The following is a 21,983-nucleotide window of genomic DNA, read 5'->3' on the forward strand; positions in this document are numbered from 1 at the left end:
TGGTGATTCGTCATTCTGCTGGTCAGAAGCGGCTCGCCGCGAGTGGTGCCGAAACCCGGGAACCTGCGCGCCCCGCATGGAGGACCGATTCAGAACTCGACACACGGAGTGAACCGCCGTTAAGTAGTCCAGTTTAGGTATGTTTTTGCTGCAATAGAGCCCGAGATTTTTATTTTCGCTTTCGTTCTCTTCGTAGCTGTCGCACTTTTTGTCTGCGTGTGGCTACGGTGCCATCAGCCCGACCGAGTGTGTCTCCCCTGGCCATTAGATAGGTCAGAGATCTTCCCGCTTTAGCAAGTTGTTCATATATGAGAGTGAACTATGGGGAATAGTTCATCCGCGGAACCAACCGTTGGATTCCATGAGCCCATCCAAGCCCTTCTGAACGATCGAGGACTTAAGATTTCACATAAAACTATTAGTAAACTGTTGCAGGATATTGATGGTGCCGCCCCATGGTTTGCGGTGTCTGGAAGCCTGACTGTTCCATCTTGGGAAAAACTGGGGAAGGACTTGGCTGATCGTCACAAAATGGGGGAGCTCTCTCGAGGCACGTTTCCGTTATGGAGAATGATACATTCGTGCTTAAGAGAAGGGAAATGCGAAGATATTGTACAGATGGGCCGTAAAGCTCTTAGCATACATCAAGATAGTGCGTCAGAAAGTGAAAATATAGGGACTACGGTAGATAGGCCTAAGAATCCTAGGAAAAGGAGAGAAAAACAAATAGAAAAATCGGATGCAACGCCAGGATTGTATCCACTTTTAGATGAATTTAAAGCGCTTTATTTGTCTCAAGATGAGTTGAATCCCAAGGAGGAGGCGGATCTGGAAGAAGCAGCTGCCGAATATGAAAGAGGACGATATGGCAGTTCCCCATGTGCTCGTCCGCCATTTTGTGCCTCTGCGGATGCTCGTCCGCCATTTTGTGCTTCTGCTAAATCAAAAGCTTTAACATGTACTCAGACTTCCGCTTTTATTACTAGCGCCCCCCCTGGCGCTGCGGTTCGGGAACCGCCAAAGTGTACATTCATACCCAGAGAAGTCTGGTCTCAGGATCAAGATCCGATTTGGGTCCCGACAAGGTTAACAAGAGTCGTGGAAGATAATCCCAAGAACGATGTGGAGCGCTCAAGGAGTGACACTGGACTGGATACTGTTGATGAGCTTCCCCCTGCTCAAGGCGGAGATCAAGACGTTTTGGGGAATTAGCCGAACCTGGCCAGTCCCCATCCCCGTTCATTCTCAAAGTACCATTCTCCCAGTATTGTATTCCACTAGCTGTGAGATGAATACGGCTTGTGCTAGGCCACTAAGCACAGATTGGATGCTCTGAATAAGAGCAAGCAGATTGGAGAATTCCTAAAGGGAAATTGGTCCCGCGAGGCGGAGAAGAAGATATTTAAGCAGAAGTTGAATATCCTGCAGCTGAATGCAACCAGAGTGGATCCAGTGACTCTTGGAGAATTTACCGCATGGCTAGCTAGAGCATTTTCCTTTTTTAAGGAATGGGTGGGTGTGGGACTGTTCGCAGCCTGCTGTTTGTTTGGGATAGTGTTGTGTCTCTGGTTGGTCTGTCGTATTCGCATTCGAACCCGGCGAGATAGGATAATGCTCACTCAGGCGCTTGTGGCCATCAGTGAAGGCGAGTCCCCCGCAGCCTGGCTCTCCACCCTAAAAAACATATGATCGCCTTTGCACAGAGGGGCCTTGCCGCCATTGCACCTCTATAGGGGATCGGCCCTAGGGGCTGCCTCTGCACGGAGAGGTCTCGTTACCATTGCACCTCCATGAGGAGCCCATGCCACGTGAAGACAGCCCTTGCACCCTGCAGTTCGATTGCGAGCATTGCACGCAGGAGGGTGTCTGCGAATGCAAGCGGAAACTACCGGTACACCGTGTACATACCCCGGTATGAGCACTGGTACAGGTCAATGTCCGCTGCAATGGTCGAAAAGAAAAAAGGGGGAGATGTAGGGCGCGGCCGGATAGCCATTACGCATGCACTAAGTATGCCGCTAGGGCGTATGCACCTAATATGCTAATCAGGTTTTGAAGCAGTGGCCTATCCAAAGTCCGGCTTGCGAAATGCGATAACCATACGGACGAATCAGGGACTTACACGAGTCCTTAAGCCCTTATATAAGCAGACAGGCTCGAGCGTACGGGGTCTTCCTTCCATCCGCCCGAAACCAAGCTGTACTCCAATAAAGTGTGATGCGAGAAGAATCTAGCGTGTGGTGATTCGTCATTCTGCTGGTCAGAAGCGGCTCGCCGCAATGAACAAAACTGGAAAAGGAGCCAGTAGAGAATTCTGCTTTAAATAGGATGTTGGGGAGTTAACATTTAGACTGACACCTGAAGGATGAAAAGAAGGTGGCCCATACTAAGAGTAGGAGGAAAACTTCCAAGGAGAACAACAAATGCAAAGGCTGTGGAGCAGGAAAGTTTTTGATGTATCCGAGGTATTGAGAGAAGGCCAATGTGTCTTGCATGTAGTGAGCAAAGGGAGTGGCATAAAATGTGTAAAAGCCAGATCATACAACACCTTATTAGGCCCAGTAAGGAGTTCATATAGTGTTCATATAGAGTATAACAAGAAGCCATTATTGTCTGGAGGGTGGATTGCAAAAGAGCAAGAGTAGAGACTATTGCAATGATCAGGGTACAAAACGGAAATTGCCTGGACCAGCGTCATGGCAATGGAACTGGGAAGTAGTATACAGATTAGAGATGCATTTTAAGGTAGAAATTTAAAGACTTAACTGTTGGATTAGATGTGGGGCAATGAGGGAAGGAGAAATCAAGAATGACTCAAGTTTCATGCAATGGATAGGTAGTAGTGTCATTCCTGAGGCAAGAATGGGGGATCGAGCAGATTTGGTGGGATAGAAATCATTTTGGATGTGTTAATTGCAGCACTTCCAAGTGCAGGTGTAGTATAGCAAGTTGGACACGTGATTCTGAAGCTAGGAAGAGAGGTGAACTGGACTTAAGAGATTTGAGAAATCATAAGCGATGTAGATGGAGTTCAGTGCCATGAGAAAGAATGAGGTCACTCAGGAGAAAGTTAAAGAAGAGGGCCCAGAACCCAGGCCTGGAGATCACCAACAGGAAGAGGCCCCGTCTAAGAGGTGAGGCCAGTGAGGGAGAAGAAACACCAGAGTGGGTTGTCAAGGGAGCCAAGAGTGAGAATGTTCAAAAACCATCTAGTGGCCAACTCTAATTCTTCCTAGGGGCCAAGTGTTCATTAGACACAAGAAATCATTGGAGACCAAGAACAGTTTCAATGTGATGTTGGAGATGGAAGCCTAACTTGAGTGGGTTGAAGTTCGTAATATTTTTATACTAATGAAGAAAAAAGGAAAAAATCCCAAACTTCCTCTTCAGTGGACTGGTGTAAATGGCAACTCTTTCAACATCACTTACCTTCCTTTTTTTCTCTCTCCAATTGAGGAAAATGTGCACTCTTGTTTAGTCAGCTGTCAGTCAAAGTTGAAGCCCACCCACGAGGAAGCTGATTAGTCTGTCACTCTTATTTGGGAAACACTGGCCTGACTGTCCTTATCTTTTCCCTTTCCCTCTACCAGTGAATTCCATTTTCTCAACTTCCTCTATTCCTTGCTCAAATCCCACCTCCAAACCTCTCAATATGCCCCAGAATGGGACATCTGTCTATCCTGTTTTCGCAAGCCTTTCGGCCATGGGAAGCCTTTTATGGCATTAGGCAAATTGTTTTCCCACCCAGGCCCCATTCTAAATTTGTGCCCACCCTAGACTCCCATTTACTTTCCCCTAGAAATATCACCAACCAAGTGATAACTAGTAGCTGTGTCTCCAATAGAGCCAAATTCTGATATTATTAACATACCTGTAAGAAGGTAATGTCTAGTTCTTTCATGGCAGTGACCAGGCCTCTGTGGCCATAGAGGGCTTACCACAGGGGAACGAAGAATTTGACCTAAGCTGGCCTTACTTGGTAAAACTTTAGTGCAAGCATATAGTTTCTAAAAGAAGGCTCTTGTTCATCAGATGAATCATTGAATTAATTGTCACAAATTTACCCTAAGGAAAAAGGACTTAAAGTTGCTCTCACCAGCCCCAACTAAGTTTGGCACTTTAAGGTGTTAAAGCCAAATTCCATCATTTTCCTTTGCTGGGTTATACCTCAGATTGGAATTGCTGGGTCATAGGGTAGGTGAATGTTTAATTTTGGTAAATGATATTGCCAAACATTTAACCAAAGGGGTCCTACTAACTTACACTCCCACCAGCAATGTTCCAGTTGCTTTACATTCTCGTCAACATTTTTAATTTAAGCCGTTCGGTTATGTGTTTGGTAGTACCTCACTGTGGTTTTAATTTGCATTTTCATGATGAGTTAGAGCTTTTCATATACTTATTGGCCATTTGAGAAGTGCCTGCTCAAGCTGTTTTGCCCAGTTTTTACTGGTTCTTTGTCTTCTTCACCGGTTTGTAGACATTCTTAATTCCAGGCATGAGACGCTTGTCAGATATATGTATTATAAATGTTTTCTCCTGTCTGTAGTTTGCTTTTTCACTCTCTTAATGTCTTTTGATGAAGAGTGGTTCTTGATTTTAAGTTCCATTTATCAATCTTTTTCTTTATGGTCCCTGCTTTTTGTGTCCTGTTTGAAAAAATCTTTGCCCACTTCCCACTGCATTTTTATTTACCTGTGCTGTTTATATGCCTCTTCCCCACAACTGTGAGATCCTTGAGGATAGAGCCTGCTGTATCTTATTCTGCTCTGTGGACTCAGAATCCAGCATAGAGCTTAGAACATGGTAGGAATTCAGGAATCACTTGATTAATGAATTAATTCATGCACTGGATGGAGGAGCACACATCATCTCTGTGCACAGAGATTTTACTAATGATGCAAACAATACTGAGAAAACCCTTGATGCATATATACGAGGAATAATTATGTTATTAATATTCTTTTAAACTGTATGTGAGCTGCTTTCTATGTGTGAAATTTCTATGTATGCAGATGTATATGTGCCTGACACAAAAGCTGGTAAACCACTATTGAAAAGTTCATTAAATAGGATCCAGTACAATGGGGTATCACCTCACACCAGTTAGAATGGGCATCATCAGAAAATCTACAAACAACAAATGATGGAGGGGGTGTGGAGAAAAGGGAACCCTTTTGCACTGTTGGTGGGAATGTAAATTGATACAGCCACTATGGAGGACAGTATGGAGGTTCCTTAAAAGACTAAAAATAGAATTACCATATGACCCACTACTGGGCATATACCCATAATTCAAAAAGACACACGCACCCCAATGTTCATTGCAGCACTATTTACAATAGCCAGGTTATGGAAGCAACCTAAATGGCCATCGACAGACGAATGGATAAAGAAGATGTGGTACGTATATACAATGGAATATTACTCAGTCATAAAAAGGAATGAAATTGGGTCATTTGTAGAGACGTGGATGGATCTAGAGACTGCCATACAGTGTGAAGTAAGAAAGAGAAAAAACAAATACTGTATATTAACGCATATATGTGGAACCTAGAAAAATGGTACAGATGAACTGGTTTTCAGGGCAGAAATAGAGACACAGATGTAGAGAACAAACGTATGGACACCAAGGGGGGAAAGTGGCAGGAGGGGTGGTGGTGGTGTGATGAATTCGGAGATTGGGATTGACATGTATACACTGATGTGTACAAAATGGGTGACTAATAAGAACCTGCCGTATAAAAAATAAATAAAATGAAATTAAAAAAAAATAGGATCCAGTTTCCATTTTCATCGTAAAAGGGAATCATGTAGAGCCCAATTGAATTCTTGTATCTCCCCAGAGAATTGAATTTTGATAGAGGATACTAGGCGAGGGCTCACAAGCTTTATATTAAGAAGAAACGCTTATTCACCTTATAAAACACATTTACAAACTACCTCATTAGATCCTTACAACAGACCTAAAGCAAGTAAAATAAATACTAGGTTAGCTTCATCATGCAGATAAAGAGATTATAGCCCAGAGAAATTTGACTTGCTCAGAGTAACAGTGAGTGAGGTTGGAGGAAAATGATCCTGTGTCATCTAACTACACTCTCTACAGCCCCACATATTGATGCTTTGAGATATTTTTTTTCCCAGCCCAGATTCCAACTATCTGTTTGGAGGCAGTACTATGGTGCTTTGGCACCTAAGAGACCTGGGTCTCAATTTCTGCTACAAATACCTATTAGCTGTGTGAACTTGGGTAGTTCACTGAGCCTCAGTAATAATAATCTGCTCATTTGTAAAATAATGCCTACCTCACAAGTTTATTTTGAGAATTAAATAAGATGCTAGATGCCTCTCCTGGGTTAGTCCTCTCTTTTTTTTCTTCTCAGCTTAGCAAAAAGGATTTTATTTGCAGTGTCTGTTAGAACATTTCTTAATTAGGCAATTAGAATGGTTTGATGACAGAATGCCAGATATCACTCAGATTTTAGAAGGTATTTCTGTTCCCAACTCAATGGCTTATCTAACAGCAGACACTCTCATATCAGTATGATTAAAATGGTGGTACAGATGATGGTGGCCTAGAGCTTGAAAAAAAAAGTTAGAAAGCTATTAAAGGAGCCACAGCTAAGAGCAAAATAAGGAAGGTGATAAGGAAAAAATGATGGCCGCCCTGCTTGGTGCTGTTTTTCCAAGGAGCCCAGACACTGCAGTGAGTGAAACAGATACGGGCTGGTAGTGTGTGAAAAAGTGTTGCTGCTTGGGAAAGAAAGGAGGATAAGGTATTTCTCATGGGTGCATCCTCTGACTCATTAAGGCATTTTAGCTCACGAGGCCATGCCTCCTGGTTCCTTTCTTAGGGTCACATGAAAATGAGTAGAGGGTGGGTCATCAGGAGAGGGCTCTTCAGGAAGAGGAAAGCTCCTTTGTTGCAGGCCTGTGGGCAGTGGTGTGCGGGCATGCATGCCCACACACACACACACACACACACACACACACACACACACGCCTGAGTGACTTCCACATATAAATAGCGCCTCTCTGACCCTCTGTAGGAGTCCTGAAAGAGGAGCCTCCAGTCCAAACCTGCAGGAGTTCCAGCTGAGGCCACAGGAGTTCAGACCCACTCTGAACACGGAGCCCTTCACCAGGTTCTTTCTCTCCCATCCTGATTCTTGCCACCGGATGCAGGTAAGCAGAAATGGAAGGGCCCAGTGAGGGGATGGCCAGGGAATAGTTTGGTCTAGCAGCTAAGAGCACAAACTTCCAACTCAAAGGAGATCTGGCTCAACCAGATCTGTGTGACTTCAGGCAATTTGTTTAACATCTCTTTGCCTCAGTCTATCAACTTCAGGCCTTTACACATGCTTAGAATACTTTTCCCTTCCCATCTTTGCCCGTCTAATGCCTCGTTGTCAAGTTTTAGCTCGTACAACGCTCCTTCCAGGAGGCTCTGCCTTGCTTCTGCAGATAGGATTAGGCAATCCTCTAGTGCTTCCATCACACCTTCAGCTGGACTGTTCTGCTCCACACTTTCTCATTGCCTGGTTGGTGTCCCCACCAGACTTCAAGTTCCTCAAGAGAAGAGTCTGTCTCTGGTTCACCAGAGTGAATAGCGCCTGGCAGATAGTGGTCACAATAAATATTTGACTGGCGAAAGAATGATAAAAGTCTGGCTAGGTGGTGATTTAGGTTGAGAGACACACAGAATTTCAAGTCTCTTCCTCTATATCACTCAGCTGATCACTTAAACTGTTGCCCAGACATCTAGGTAATGATTTGTTCACCCAGCCAGGATCTCAGGTTAGAACAGGGTGCCCCTAAAGCCTGGTTGTGAGGTTTTACCTTATGATCCTGCTTGTCTCTTCAGATATCAAATTAGCCAAACTCTTTGCTAATCTACTGGCTCACATTTGTGGAAGCATTTCTCAGAATGTTGTGATTTCTAGGGGAACAAATCAAGAGGAGGAAGTGAAACTCCAACTGAGCCACAGCCCTCCTAGATGCAGCAGCACAGCAAGTGCTTTAGCAGATTAGTAGGACAGCCAGGATTCTCTGGATCCCACTCATCCCAAAGGCCGGGCTCAACTTAGTTTTCCCTCTGCACGTTCATATCTTTTAGCTTCCCTTCTAAAACTTTCCTGATAAGAAAAATTTCCAAAGAAGAGATTTTTGGGGTGGGGAGGTTCATGTCGGTGATCTATTGTCTAGACAGGCCTTACTCATGGGTGGAATGATTCAAAGGAGGCTGAAGGCATTCCTGAACAAAAGGTTCTTCCAGCCGGTGGTCTAGAGTGTGCCTCAATGTCCAACCACACACCAGTCCTTTCTTGGGCCCCTGACAAAATGTCAGTCATCTGAGAGGCATGTGGGTTAAAGTCGTTACTTGCTAACACCCTGGACACACACTGAGAGTGCGGCTCTCAATGGCAGGAAGGTCTGGGGAGGGAGGCTGCATCACAAACTGTTTGGGTGGGTTGTTACCATACATATGCCCTGCCCGCTGACAGCAGAGCAGGCTCCTCACCCTGAGGACCTGTGGAGGAAGCAGCCAGTACCATACCGACTTGGAGGACACTTCAGGAAGAGAGGTCTCTGTGGTGGGCCCCTGGGGGAGGGGGCAGGGGAAGGGACAGACCATCCCTCCTGATTCCTGGTGCCCCCTCTTCCCTCCAGGCCCCTCGTATCCTTGGAGTAAGGGCCACTCTTCCTCCGTATCTTACCCCCAACTCCTCCAGCATGTGCCCCCCTCCACAGAGACCCGAACTTCCTTTCATCAGGGATGAGTTATTTTATTCACCGTTTGAGAGACATGGCTTAGAGAGCAAATACCCTGTGGAGAGGGCACACGGTGAAGGCAACTCATCCCACTAAAATATTAGCGATTGCATCAGAAAGTTTCCTGCTGGGAGGAGCAGCTGAGATGAGTTTGGGCTCTGAGATTAGGGAAGCAAATGTCACCAAGGGCTGAGGAGGCTGGGGAATGGGGGTATGGGCGGGCAGGACAAGAGCACCCCCTTTCCTGCCCCAACCAAATGGCCTGCTCAGTGCTGTGTCTAACACGAGTCTCTATATAAGCTGAAGTCTGGACGAACAAAAAAAACCTAGGCTAATCAAGTTTGTGTTTTTTTAAATTAAGTTCATAAATTGTAAAACCGTTTTTAAAAATGTATGATAAAATCGAAATTTAGGGTAGTCATTCCCAGGAAGGGGTACAGGCAGATGATAGAGAGGGCACACCTGGGGCTTCAATAGTATTAGTGGTAAGAATCTATTTTGTAAACCAGTTGTGTTTACATAGGTGTTGTTCAATTATTCCACACTACTAGCAAGAGCAAATATCTCATATACATTATGCTTAATTCTTTAACTCTGAAATATTTCATTATATACGTAGGTGTATGTATATAGGTAAAAGAGAGATTGGGGTGGAGGCTTTGATCTATGCATATTTTCTGGTTATGGGCAAAGCTGTGTGTTAGGAGGGGAGCGTCAAGAGCCTTAAGCTGAGCCAGATATGTAACTGAATTGCAAAGTGGCAACAAACCACTTCTTGGGGATGTCATGGTACTGAATTTTTTCAGATCCACATTGACGTGAGTGTACCCAAATATTACTAGTCCTATTCTAATTCATATTAAAAAAAATAAAAAGTTCACAGATCAGTGAAAATTTAAAAGGGAGAAACGGCTATAAGTAAAGGTGTGGAGGAGGCATTTTACAACCTATCTAGACATGACATTTTAATTTGTAATCAATTTTATTGATATATAATTAAAATATAATAAAATTCACCAATTTTAAGAGTAGTTTGATGAGTTTTGTCAATATATATATAGTTGTATATTCATAAGAATCTAGATATAGAACATTTTTATCACCTCAAAAAGTTTCCTTATGTACGTATATTAATCCCCTCTTCTATTCTCAGCCCCTGGCAACCACTGATCTGCTTCCTGTCACTAGTTCTGCCTTTTCTAGTGTTTATAATTTCATATAAACAGAATCATACAGTGAGTAGTCTTTTGTTTCTGGCTTCTTTCATTTAGCATGATTTTGAGATTTATCCATGTTGTTTCATGTATCAGTAGTTTATTGTTTTTTATTGCCTAGTAGTAGTACTAATTGTATGGATATACCACAGTTTATCTATTCATCTATTGATGAACATTTGAGTTATTTCTCACTTTTTTGTATTTCTCATTTTTAATTGATTTTTTATTGTGGTAAAATATATATAACTTAAAGCTTGTTATTTTAACCATATTAAAGTGTACAACTCAGTGGCATTAATTACATTCTCAATGTTGTGTAACTATATATTACCATTACCTGTTTCCAAAACTTTTTCATTACTCCCAAACAGAAACTCTGTAAACATTAAACAATAACTCCCCATTCCCCCTTGCCCTCAGTCCCTAGTAGCCTCTAATCTACTTTCCGTCTCTATGAATTGGCCTATTCTGGATATTTCATATAAGTAGAATCATACATACTTGTCCTTTAGTGTCTGGCTTATTTCATTTAGCATAATGTTTTCGTGCTTCATTCATGTTGCCGCATGTAACAGAACTTCATTTTTTTAATGGCTGAATAATATTCCATTGCACATATATATATATTTTTTTCATTCATTCATCTGTTGGTGGACACTTAGGTTGTTTCCATGTTTCTAATTTTTAGTTATTATGAATAAAGCTCCTATGGACATTCAAGTACCAGTCTTTGTGTGGGCATGTGTTTTCATGTCTCTTGGATAAATATGTAGAAGTGGAATTACTTGATCATTTGGTAAGTGACGGTTTAGGAAACTGCCAAGCTTATTTCCAAAGTGGCTGTACCATTTGCATTCTCACCACATATCTGTGAGAGTTCTAGTTGTTCCACATCCTCACCAACACTTGGTATAATCCAACTTTTTATTCTTTTTTTTGCGGTACACGGGCGTCTCACTGTTGTGGCCTCTCCCGCTGCGGAGCACAGACTCCGGCTGCGCAGGCTCAGTGGCCATGGCTCACAGGCCCATCCGCTCCGCGGCATGTGGGATCTTCCCAGACCGGGGCACGAACCCGTGTCCCCTGCATCAGCAGGCAGACTCTCAACCACTGCGCCACCAGGGAAGCCCCTAGTCCAACTTTTTAACTGTAACAATTCCAGTGGGTACGTAGTAGGATCTTATTTTGGTTTTAATTTTCACTCCCCTATGTTAATGATGTTGAGTGTCTTTTCATGTTCTTAGTTGTCATCCATATAGCTTTTCTTTTGTGAGATGAAATGAAGTGTCTGTTCACATCGTTTTCCCATTTTTAAAAACCATTGTTTGCCTTCTTTTTTTGCTTACATTATTTTATTTATTTGGTTGCGCTGGGTCTTAGTTGCAGCAGGCGTGCTCCTTAGTCACAGCTTGCGGGCTCCTTAGTTGCAGCATGCATGTGAGATCTAGTTCCCTGACCAGGGATTGAACCTGGGCCCCCTGCACTGAGAGCATGGAGTCTTAACCACTGCACCACCAGTGAAGTCCCTCAGTTGTTTGTCTACTTATGGTAGAGTCTTAAGAATTTTTTATGTATTCTAGATACAAATCCTTTGTCAGATGTATATGAGGTCACATTCACATACATATTTACAAAATATGTATTGTGAATATTTACTCCCAGCCTGTGTTTTGTCTCTTCATTTCCTTAATGGTGTCTTTTGAAGAGCAAAATTTTAATTTTGAAGTAGTTTACTTTATCACTTTTTATAGGTTGTACTTTTTGTGCTCTATATAATAAATCTTTATCTAACCGAAAATCCCAATGATTTTCTCTGTTGTTTTCTTGTAAAACTTTTATTAGGTTTAGATCCATGGTCCATTTTGAGTTAATTATTGAATAGGGTTTGCAGTAATAGGAAAAGTATATATTTTTGTTTTGCATATGGATTGTTCCAGCATCACTTGTTGAAGAGGCTCACCTTTTCCTACTAAAATACCATCCTTTTCAAAAATCATTGGATCATATTTGTATAGCTCTATTTCTGAATTCTCTAGTCTGTTCCAGTGGTCTGCATGTCTGTATACACCATTACTTTGCTGTCTTGATTACTGTAGCTTTATAATGTCTTAACATCACATGATGTAAGCCCTCCAACTTTGGTCTTCTTTTCCACATTGTTTTGAAAAATCTAGGTCTTTTGCATTTCCATGTAAATTTAGATTCAGCTTGTCAGTTTCTACGACAGAACACTGCTAGGATTTTGACTGAGATTGCACTGATACTAAGCCTTTTGATTCATGAACGTGGTATATCTCTCCATTTGTTTGGGTCTTCTTTAATTTTTCTCAGTAATGTTTTATAATTTTTAGTGTACAGGTCTTACACAGATTTTGTAAAATTTATCCATAAGTATTTTCTATTTGTATATTATTGTAAATGATGTTGTTTTTTAACTTTTATAATTTATTATTGCTTGTATATAGAAATACAATAGAATTTTTGTATATTTAAGTTTTTATTTGGTAACCTTGCTAAACTCACCTATTAACTTTTTGATAGATTCCTTACAATTTTCTACACAGATAATCATGTTACTGTGAATAATGATATTCTTACTTCTTTCTTTCATACCTGTGGCTTTTGCCACTTTTTATTTTCTTATTGCACTGGAAAGGACCTCCTGTACAATGTTGAATGGAAGTGGTAACAGCGGACATCTTTAAAATGACATCTTTTAAAGCAAGAGGATGACACCTTTAAAATTTTGTTTTTCGGGCTTCCCTGGTGGCGCAGTGGTTGAGCATCTGCCTGCTAATGCAGGGGACACGGGTTCGAGCCCTGGTCTGGGAGGATCCCACATGCCACTGAGCAACTAGGCCTGTGAGCCACAGCTACTGAGCCTGCACGTCTGGAACCTGTGCTCCGCAACAAGAGAGGCCGCGATAGTGAGAGGCCCGTGCACCGCGATGAAGAGTGGCCCCCGCTTGCCACAACTAGAGAAAGCCCTCGCACAGAAACGAAGATCCAACACAGCAAAAATAAATTAATTGATTAATGAACTCCTACCCCCAACATCTTCAAAAAAATTGTTTTTGTTGTTTTTCTGTATCAAATAGAAATAATCACTGGCTTTAATAGAGGTACAAGCAAATTATGATGGGATGAGGAGTGTGTGTGTGTGTGTGTGTGTGTGTGTGTGTGTGAGTGGGAGCTGGCAGAAAATGGAGCAATTAAATTCTATCCATTGGGAAATATTTATAAGACGCAGAGTTTTTAAGCAAGTTCCTTGGCTCTTCTTGATCTGACCCTAGGGGGTGACAGTGCCTCTGGTCTATTTCCCCCTCCCCACCCTATGCTCCTGGGGTTTCCCCTACCCACCAGCTCCCAGTAACAGAGCTACCATGACCCTCTTTCCATTGGTTCCAGGACAGTGTCCTCTCTCTGTGTGATGGCATGCTCACGGACCTGCTCCCAAATACTGGGGCTGAGCCTCGGGACTACAGCCCTGTTTGCTGCTGCAGCCAACACAGTGCTCCTCTTTCCTAACTGGGATGTGACCTACCTGTTGAGGGGCCTCATTGGCAGGCATGCCATGTTGGGCTCTGGGCTCTGGGGAGGAGGCCTCATGGTGAGTGTCTGGGGTTCCCTGGGTGTGAACTCCCAAAGTGCCCCTTAGAGGTGGAGCAGCGAGGTGGGGGTGGGGGTAGTGTTTAGATTCCTTGAAAAAAAGCTTGAACTAACAAGCTGGCTGTGGGGTCTATAGCAGCTGCAAGGGATAGAAGACTCTAGGAAGACTGGTCAAATGTTGCTGAATTTTGGACTAGGCAGGCTTGGTGTGAACGCTGCCATTCATAGAGTCACATTAGGCTAGCCATCCAAAACTGGGTCCTGACAGTCAAAGCCAAGCCCTCTGGGAAAGGTAGGGTAATTAAGTCCATGTGAGATGTCTAACCACTCTATTTCAGCAGCCACAGGTGGCAGCTAGAGATGTAAATTACCCAATCTCTTTTTAACACTCTTCCCTCTTCCCCCAGGTTCTCACTGCAGCTACCCTCATCTCCTTGACAGGCTGGAGATATGGCTGCTTCAGTAAGAGTGGGCCCTGCCAAAGTGTAAGCACCCGATTCCACTCTTCTAATACCTAGAATGTCCCCACATTCTATTACTTTAGAGGCAGGCAGAGTGATAAAGAGACAATTTCAGTCTTGGGGTTTGAAGTCAGGTCCTGACCGTACCTCTCTAAGGGTCTAAAAACCCTAAGCTTTTGGGCAAGTTTTCTGAATCTCGGATCCTTCTGTAAAATGAAAGTTAACAGGATCAAGTCCAGGGAGGAAGTGCTTAATGAACCATAAATGTCTACACACATGTGAGGAACTGTTCTTTTTTATTTTATTGATGTATAGTTTACAATGTCCTGTTAATTTCTGCTATATAGCAAAGCGATTCAGCTATACATGAACTGTTCTTATTAGTTTTAGCCTATTGAACAATATGGACACGAGTTATGTACATTGTAGTCATGTGTCATTGATAGAAAATTTCCTGGCTATTTTTCTTAATTTTTCTTGGAGCTGAAAGATTCTCCAGAGATCATCTGATGACTAGATTCTAGTCTAACCTCTCCATTTTACAGATAATGAAGCTGAGGCCCAGAATAAATTTGCACTTTATTAATTACAGCAACATCTATATATATTTGAAAAATCTCAGTACATAAATGTATAAGATATATTGCTCATTCAGTCTCAGACACATGAATTTGTGGCCTTTTTACAGTAACTCTGCATCCTGCTTTGATATCTACAGCCCACATGTTGGGAACCCTGCTGATTCAGAATTATATGTTAAAGAATTAAGTATAAACACCCACACAGTTCACTCACTATCTGTTCTCAGTCATGTCTGGTTTTCCCCTAGGCAAGTGGTTCTCGACTTGAATGTGTGCATCAGAGTCCCTGCAGCGTTTGTTAAAACACAGATTGCTGGGCCCCACGCCCAGAGTTTCTGACTCTGTAGGTCTGGGGTGGAGCAAGATGAGGAGGGGGGGAAATTTGCATTTCTAACAAGTTTCCAGGTGATGTGCTGTTGCTGGGACAGGGACCACATTTTTAGAACCTCTGTCCTAGGCTTATGTCAGACTAATTCATCTTGATCTTTTAACTTAGAGTCAAAACTTACTACACAGCTTTCTGCGGCCCCTCTCGAGTTCTAAACCAGTTTGACATCAGTGGGAAAACGACTCTGATTCTGTATAAAAACTATATATATATATACGCACACACACACACATACACACACGTATATATATATATGTTTTATTTAAAATTTTAAAATATGTGTTTTTTGAGAAGGAGAAAAAGAAAATCTGGTATCCTGAGAAAGAAACCAATCTGGAAGTTAGAATCCTGCCAAGGAAATAAACACATTGCTATCTTTTGGGAAGGAAATGAGTGGTGCACAGACCAGAAAAGTACAATGACAGAACTCGAGTTATTTCAGAGTTGACTGTAATTTCTCTCTGTCTCTGCCTCCCTCCCTCCCTCCTTTTCTTCCTTCTTTCCCCTCTTCCTCCCTTCCTTCCTTTCATGCTTGATCTGAGAAAGAGAGGAATCAGGGATGGCAGCTTGGGACTTTTGAAAAAATACAGCTTTCTTTTAAAAGGGTCAGAGGGGGGCTTGCGATAACCAATCTGACCCTTTAAGCCAGAGACTGAATGACTGCAGTCTGAGTGACAAAGTTTTTGATGCCACTCTGCTGAGAAGCTCTGAAGAGCCTGCTGAATCAGGCTGAACCTGCTGCTGGGACCGGATGCCAGTGTTTCCTCCTTCTCCATTCCTTCTTTCCCACCCCCTCCCGGCTCTACCCAGTGACCCCTCATCAGCCAGCCCTACCTTGGCTATGTTTTAAAGGAGGTGCTGTGGGTAGGATCCTCCCCATGACTGGGGAAGGCCTGAGCACCAGAGAAGTTAGATTTGTCCAGATCAGCCCACAAGTCACGACCCCCTCTCAGGCTCACTGTTTCTTCTCTCCTTCTGCAGATGCTTACTGCTCTGTTGTCAAGTGGCCTGGCTTTTCTTGGAGCCTTGATTTGCTTTATCACTTCTGGAGTAGCCCTGAAAGATGGTCCTTTTTGCATGTTCGATGTTTCGTCCTTCAATCAGACACAGGCTTGGAAACATGGTTACCCATTCAAAGACCTGCAAAACAGGTAAATGGATGGAAACTTGGATTTGCAGTCTCTTCAGAGAAAGAAAGACACAGAAAGGGACTACAAACTCCTTTTAGTCTGCATTCTAGCATCTTGCTTCTCTGATGCTCAGAAAATTGCAAATGCAACAATAGTCACCCTCAAAAATCTAATCCTACGACCTGAGCTGAGGGAGAACCCAGGTTTCTATCAAGGTTGCTGGGATTTTCTTACTTATTCCAACCCCTGATCTCCTTATTTTTGGGGATAGGAATTATTTGTATGACCATTCACTCTGGAATTCTGTCTGCCTGGAGCCTTCTAAAGCTGTCATTTGGCACGTGTGCTTCTTCTCTGCCCTTCTGTGCATCAGCCTCCTCCAGATTCTCCTGGTGGTCATTCATTTCATCAACAGCTTCCTGGGCCTTTTCTGCAGCCTCTGTGAGAAGTAACAGGTAATGCCCTCTTTTTAAAAAATTAATTAATTAATTAATTTGTTTTTGGCTGAGTTGGGTCTTCATTGCTGCGCGGGCTTTCACTAGTTGTGGCGAGTGGGGGCTACTCTTCATTGTGGTGCGCGGACTTCTCACTGCGGTGGCTTCTCTTGGTGTGGAGCATGGGCTCTAGGCGCACGGGCTTTCAGTAGTTGTGGCTCGCGGGCTCTAGAGCGCAGGCTCAGTAGTTGTGGCACATGGGCTTAGCTGTCGCGAGGCATGTGGGATCTTCCTGGACCAGGGCTCGAACCCGTGTCCCCTGCATTGGCAGGCAGTTTCTTAACCAATGCGCCACCAAGGAAGTCCCGGTAATTCCCTCTTAAACATGAGTGTTTTCATCATGAGCTGCCTTGAATCTTTTCTGCAAGAGTGGGTATGAATTATAAACAAATTTCTCTTTTAGGTAGTCATGTAGTAATAATAACAATAATAATTCCTTGCATGTATGTTGAATGATACAATGCATTTTAAATCACATTGTAGGGACTTCCAGTGGTTAAGAATCTGCCTTCTAATGCAGGGGACAAGGGTTTGATCCCTGGTCAGGGAACTAAGATCCTACACACCGTGGAGCAACTAAGCCCGCTCTCTCTAGAACCTGTGCACCACAACTAGAGAGCCTGCGTACTGCAACTACTGACCCCTCGCACTCTGGAGCCCACGCACCACAACTAGAGAAGCCCGCGCGCTGCAACAAAGAGCCGGTGCACTGCAACAAAAAGATCCCGCGTGCCGCAACAAGACCTGATGCAGCCAAATAAATAAATTAATTTTTTAAAAAATCACATTGTAAATTGCAAGATGATATATTAGAAGAAATAATTATCATTATTATTGTGTAGGAACTTATAGTCCATAAAATGTCCTCCAGCCATGATCTCATTTCAGCCTCTCAAAAGCCCCATAAAATTGGCCGCATGTTACAGATGAAGTTGAGGCTCCTAGAGGATAATGGACTTGCTGCCCAAAAGCAGTCAGTTAGGTTCAGGTAAAGTCAATACCTGACCCCCTACTTTCTAAATTTAAGTTCACTAGCTTAATGGACTGAATTATGTGCTCCCAAAATTCATAGTTTGAAGCTCTAGCCCTCAACGTGACTTTGGAGATAGGACCTTTAAGTAGCTAATTTAGGTTAGATGGGGTCATAAGAGTGGGACAATAATCGAATAAGACTGGCATCCTTATGAGAAGAGGATGAGACAACAAGTACATGAAAAGATGCTTAATATCACTAATCATCAGGGAAATGCAACTCCAAACCATAATGAGATATCACCTTATACTTGTTAGAATGGCTATTATCAAAAAGGAAAGAAATAACAAATGTTGATGAGGATATGGAGAAAAAGGAACCCTTGTGCACTGTTGGTGGGTTCTGGTAAACTGGTGCAACCAGCATGGCAAGCAGTATGGAGGTTCCTCTAAAAATTAAAAAAGAACTACCATATGATCCAGCAATTCTACTTCTGGGTATTTATTTGACGCAAACAAAAACACTAGTTCAAAAAGATATCTGCACCCTCATGTTCACTGTAGCATTATTTTCAATAACCAAGACATGGAAACAACCCAAGTGTCCACCAATGGATTAATGGATAAAGAAGATATGGTACACACACACACACACACACACACACACTCACACACACAATGGAATACTCTTCAGCCATAGGAAAAATGAAATCTTGCCATTTGTGACAACATGGATGGACCTAGAGGGTATTACGCTAAGTGAAATAAGTCAGAGAAAGCCAAATACCATATGATATCACTTACATATGGAATTTAAAGCAACAACAATAGCAACAAAACCAAGTTCACAGATACAGTGACAGACTAGTGGTTGCCAGAGCTGGGGCTGGGGAGTGAGGGAAATGGGTGAAGGGAGTCAAACGTACAAACTTCTACTTAAAAAATAGTTAAGTCATGGGGATATAATGTACAACAAGGTGACTATAGTTAATAGTACTGCATTGCATATTTAAAAGTTGCTAAGAGAATAAATCTTAAAAGTCCTTACTACAAGAAAAAAAATTTTTTTGTAACTAATGTATGGTGCCAGATGTTAATGAGACTTACTGTGGTGATCATTTTGCAATATATACAAAAATCAAATCATTATATTGTACACCTGAAACAAATCTAATGTTATATGTCAATTATACCTAAAAAAATGACATTGTAGAGTGTATTTCCAGCATAAAAGCATGATTAAGTTTCAGAAAGTTTATTCACCTATATTAATAGATTTAAGGAGGAAAAAATCCTAATGATTTTCTTCATAAATGCTGAAAAGGCATTTGATAAAATTCAACATATATTCTTAATAAAACTCTTTAAGAAAATGAGAAAAGACAGGTCCTTCCTTATCATAATACAACATATCTATCTCAACTCAAAAGTCAGCATCATGCTTAATGAAGGAATACTAGAAACAATCTCATTAAGGTTGCAAATAAGATGATGACACTCACTATTGTCACTATCATTTAATATTATTCTTGAGGTATTAGCCCAAGTAAGTATTCAAAAGGAAATTAACAGATATAAAATAGGAAAGAAGGTAAAGTTACCATTATATTCAGACAATATGATTACACATCTAGAGTACCCAAATAAATTATATTACAAACAATAAGAGAATTTCATACAATGTCTGGGTACAAAATAAATATACAGAATCAAAAATCTTCATGTATACAAACAACAAGCAGTTAACAGGTATGCAGATGGGGAACTCCCATTTATATTAGAAACAAAAAAGGAAAAAAAGAAAAAACCTAGTTACCAACAAAACAAGAATGTGAAATACTTATTGAAGAAAACTAAAATATTACTAAAGGATAAAAAATAAACTTGAACAAATATAAAGGCATGCCATGAACTTGGATCATAAGATATAAATGCCCTTAAACTAATCTACAAATTTAACATGATGAATAAAATCACCAAGATTTGGTGGAAGAGGATATGGAATAAGCTGGTTTTAAAGTTCACATGAAAAATGAACAAGCTTGGACAGCCAGGAAACTTCTGAAGAAGGCAGTGAGGTGGGACTAACTCTACTAGATATTAAAACCTAATATAAAACTACAATAATTCAAACAGTGCAGTACATTAAATGGACAAATTTATGCATCAGACTAGGGAGCTCAGAGATAGAAATAAATATTTGTGAGAATTTAGTATATGCTAAAGAGATGTGGGGAAAAAGAAAGTGGATGATATACCAGATCTGTCTCTCCATGAGAGCCCAGAGGAAAAGGCCATGTGAAGACACAGCCAGAAGGTAGCCATCTGCAAGCCAAGGAGAGAGGCCTCAGTAGAAACCAACCTTGTTGGCACCTCGATCTTGGATTTCTAGCCTCCAGAAAATAAATTTCCATTGTTTAAGCCACACAGCAGCCAGCAGCCAGTCTGTGGTATTTTGTTACGGCAGCCTGAGCTGACTAATCCACCAGTGTTCAGTGCCGTTCAATAAGTGGTATATACTGAGTGCCCACTGTGTGCTCAGCACTGCCATGCATGCTGTGAATTCAAAAATGACTGAGACATGGTCCTTGCCCTTGGGCCCTGCTCTGTCCTTGAAGAGCTCATGGTCATGTTAGGGAAACTCATCTACTAATAATTTGAATGTCATATGGTAGGGACCATGTTAGAGGTCAAGCCAGGATGTAATGAGAGCTTGAAGGAACCAGGAACCTCTAAGGAGAGGATCTGTGAGAGATGAAGGAAGGCATCAGTCATGTCTGAACTGATTCTTGAAATGGTTAGCCCAGTAAAGAGGGAAGGGAGCGTTTTTCCAGCAGAGGAAATAGAAGCTCAAAAGGGGAGATACAGGATGCTGTGGGTGGAGAACTGTGATGCCACAGCTCCTTCATTGTGGAATGTGGAAAGCAGAGCACCTCCCTCTCTCCTGTTCTGGGATCTTTGTTCAGGATGCATATTGGGGGAATTTCTTCTTCGTTTTTGAAGCTGGCAGGATAATACAGCTTTCTAAAATAGGACCAGGACTGGTGCTCATAAGCAGGAAATGCATCCTAAGTTTGCTCCTTCCTGACTTTTGCCCTGGAGCAGGAGTGTGGTGAGGCTGGGGGAACTGCAGGTTGGCAGTTATGGATTAAATCAGTACACTACAAACTTTTTCTGTAAAGGCCCAGATTATATATTTTTTCACTTAGTTATCTTTTTTTTTTTTATAGTTTTGCCTGGCCAAAGAATATTTCAGACTTTGAGAGCCATATGGTCTCTTTTTGCAACTGCTCGATTCTGCCAATATTGCAGAATGCTAATCTGCTGATGCTGGGTTGTGGTGAAGGAAAGTACAGCGTTTATTGCAGGGTGACAAACAAGGAGGATGGGGAGCTAGTGTTCAAAAGACTCATATTCCCCAATGGCTTTCAGTGCAATATTAGGGGTGAGGGTCCCAGGGTGTGTGATCAGCTCCTGGACATTCTTCTGATTGGTTAGTGGTGAGGTATGGGTGAAGTTTCAGGAATCTCAATCATCGAATCTCTGGCTCCAGCCAGTCTATGGTCTAGCATTTGCAGTCAGCAGTTTCCATCTGGTGGGGGTCCTGGTTTCTGTGAAAACAATTTAAGAATGTGCATCAGCAGTGGATGAGGGCAATGTTTTCTTAGCTGGAGTCAAAGGTTATCAATCACCTTAGGTACTTTTCCCCCCAATTTTATTTGTGGTAAAATACACGTAACAAAATTTTTCATGTTAACCACTTTTAAGTGTACAGTTCAAGGGTATAAATACAATCATAATGTTGTACAACCATCAAAAAAAAAAGAATGTGCATCAGAAGGTTACCTATATCCCTCAAGCAGAAGATAGGAATCCTGTAACTCTTTTTATGGCTGACCTATTATTATTACTTTTCTTGCTTGACTGATTTTCCATTTTTCGAAACATTAACTGCTAGAGTCTTTTCTTTAGAACTCGGAAAGACCTAGGAGACTAAAGCTTTTTTCACAAGCAAGAAGCCAAGTTCACAGGATCTGTCACTGGACCGCCCCCCACCCCTCACCCCAGGGTCCAGTTCAGTTTCACCGGCTGCTTACTAGCTGTGTATCCTTGGGCCTCTATGGGCCCCAGGTTCTGTGTCACTTTCTAAGATTGCAGAGCGGTTAATAATAGCTGATGCGTGTTTAAGTGCTTTGTAAACGGAACAGAAACAAACCAGTCTTTGCCGAAGTTATGGTCACTGCAGCTCCGCCGGTTCTGGTCCAGCATCCGGCGCGCAGGCGCGGGTAGGGCAGTGCGAGCACGACAAGAAGGGCGGGTCGCACAGCGCAGAGCGCGCAGCCGCCGCACATAGGG

General features: G+C 42.3%; 1 protein-coding gene and 1 long non-coding RNA gene across 2 annotated transcripts; one reads left to right on the plus strand and one right to left on the minus strand.

Moving 5' to 3' along the window:
- Positions 1–3,024: 3,024 nt before the first annotated feature.
- TM4SF19 (transmembrane 4 L six family member 19) lies at positions 3,025–16,613 on the plus strand. Its single transcript, XM_032629407.1, has 7 exons — positions 3,025–3,134; positions 7,053–7,188; positions 8,674–8,798; positions 13,401–13,602; positions 14,009–14,086; positions 16,013–16,182; positions 16,433–16,613. Exons 1-7 carry the CDS (start codon positions 3,025–3,027, stop codon positions 16,611–16,613), a joined length of 1,002 nt encoding a protein of 333 aa, XP_032485298.1.
- Positions 16,614–19,129: 2,516 nt separating this feature from the next.
- Positions 19,130–21,982, minus strand: LOC116753678. Its single transcript, XR_004349788.1, has 2 exons — positions 21,844–21,982; positions 19,130–21,238 (listed from the first exon to the last, which is right to left on the minus strand). It is a non-coding gene; the product is annotated as an uncharacterized LOC116753678 (long non-coding RNA).
- Position 21,983: the final 1 nt, after the last annotated feature.

This window comes from Phocoena sinus, chromosome 4 (assembly GCF_008692025.1).
Source record: "Phocoena sinus isolate mPhoSin1 chromosome 4, mPhoSin1.pri, whole genome shotgun sequence".
Taxonomy (NCBI): Eukaryota; Metazoa; Chordata; class Mammalia; order Artiodactyla; family Phocoenidae; genus Phocoena; species Phocoena sinus.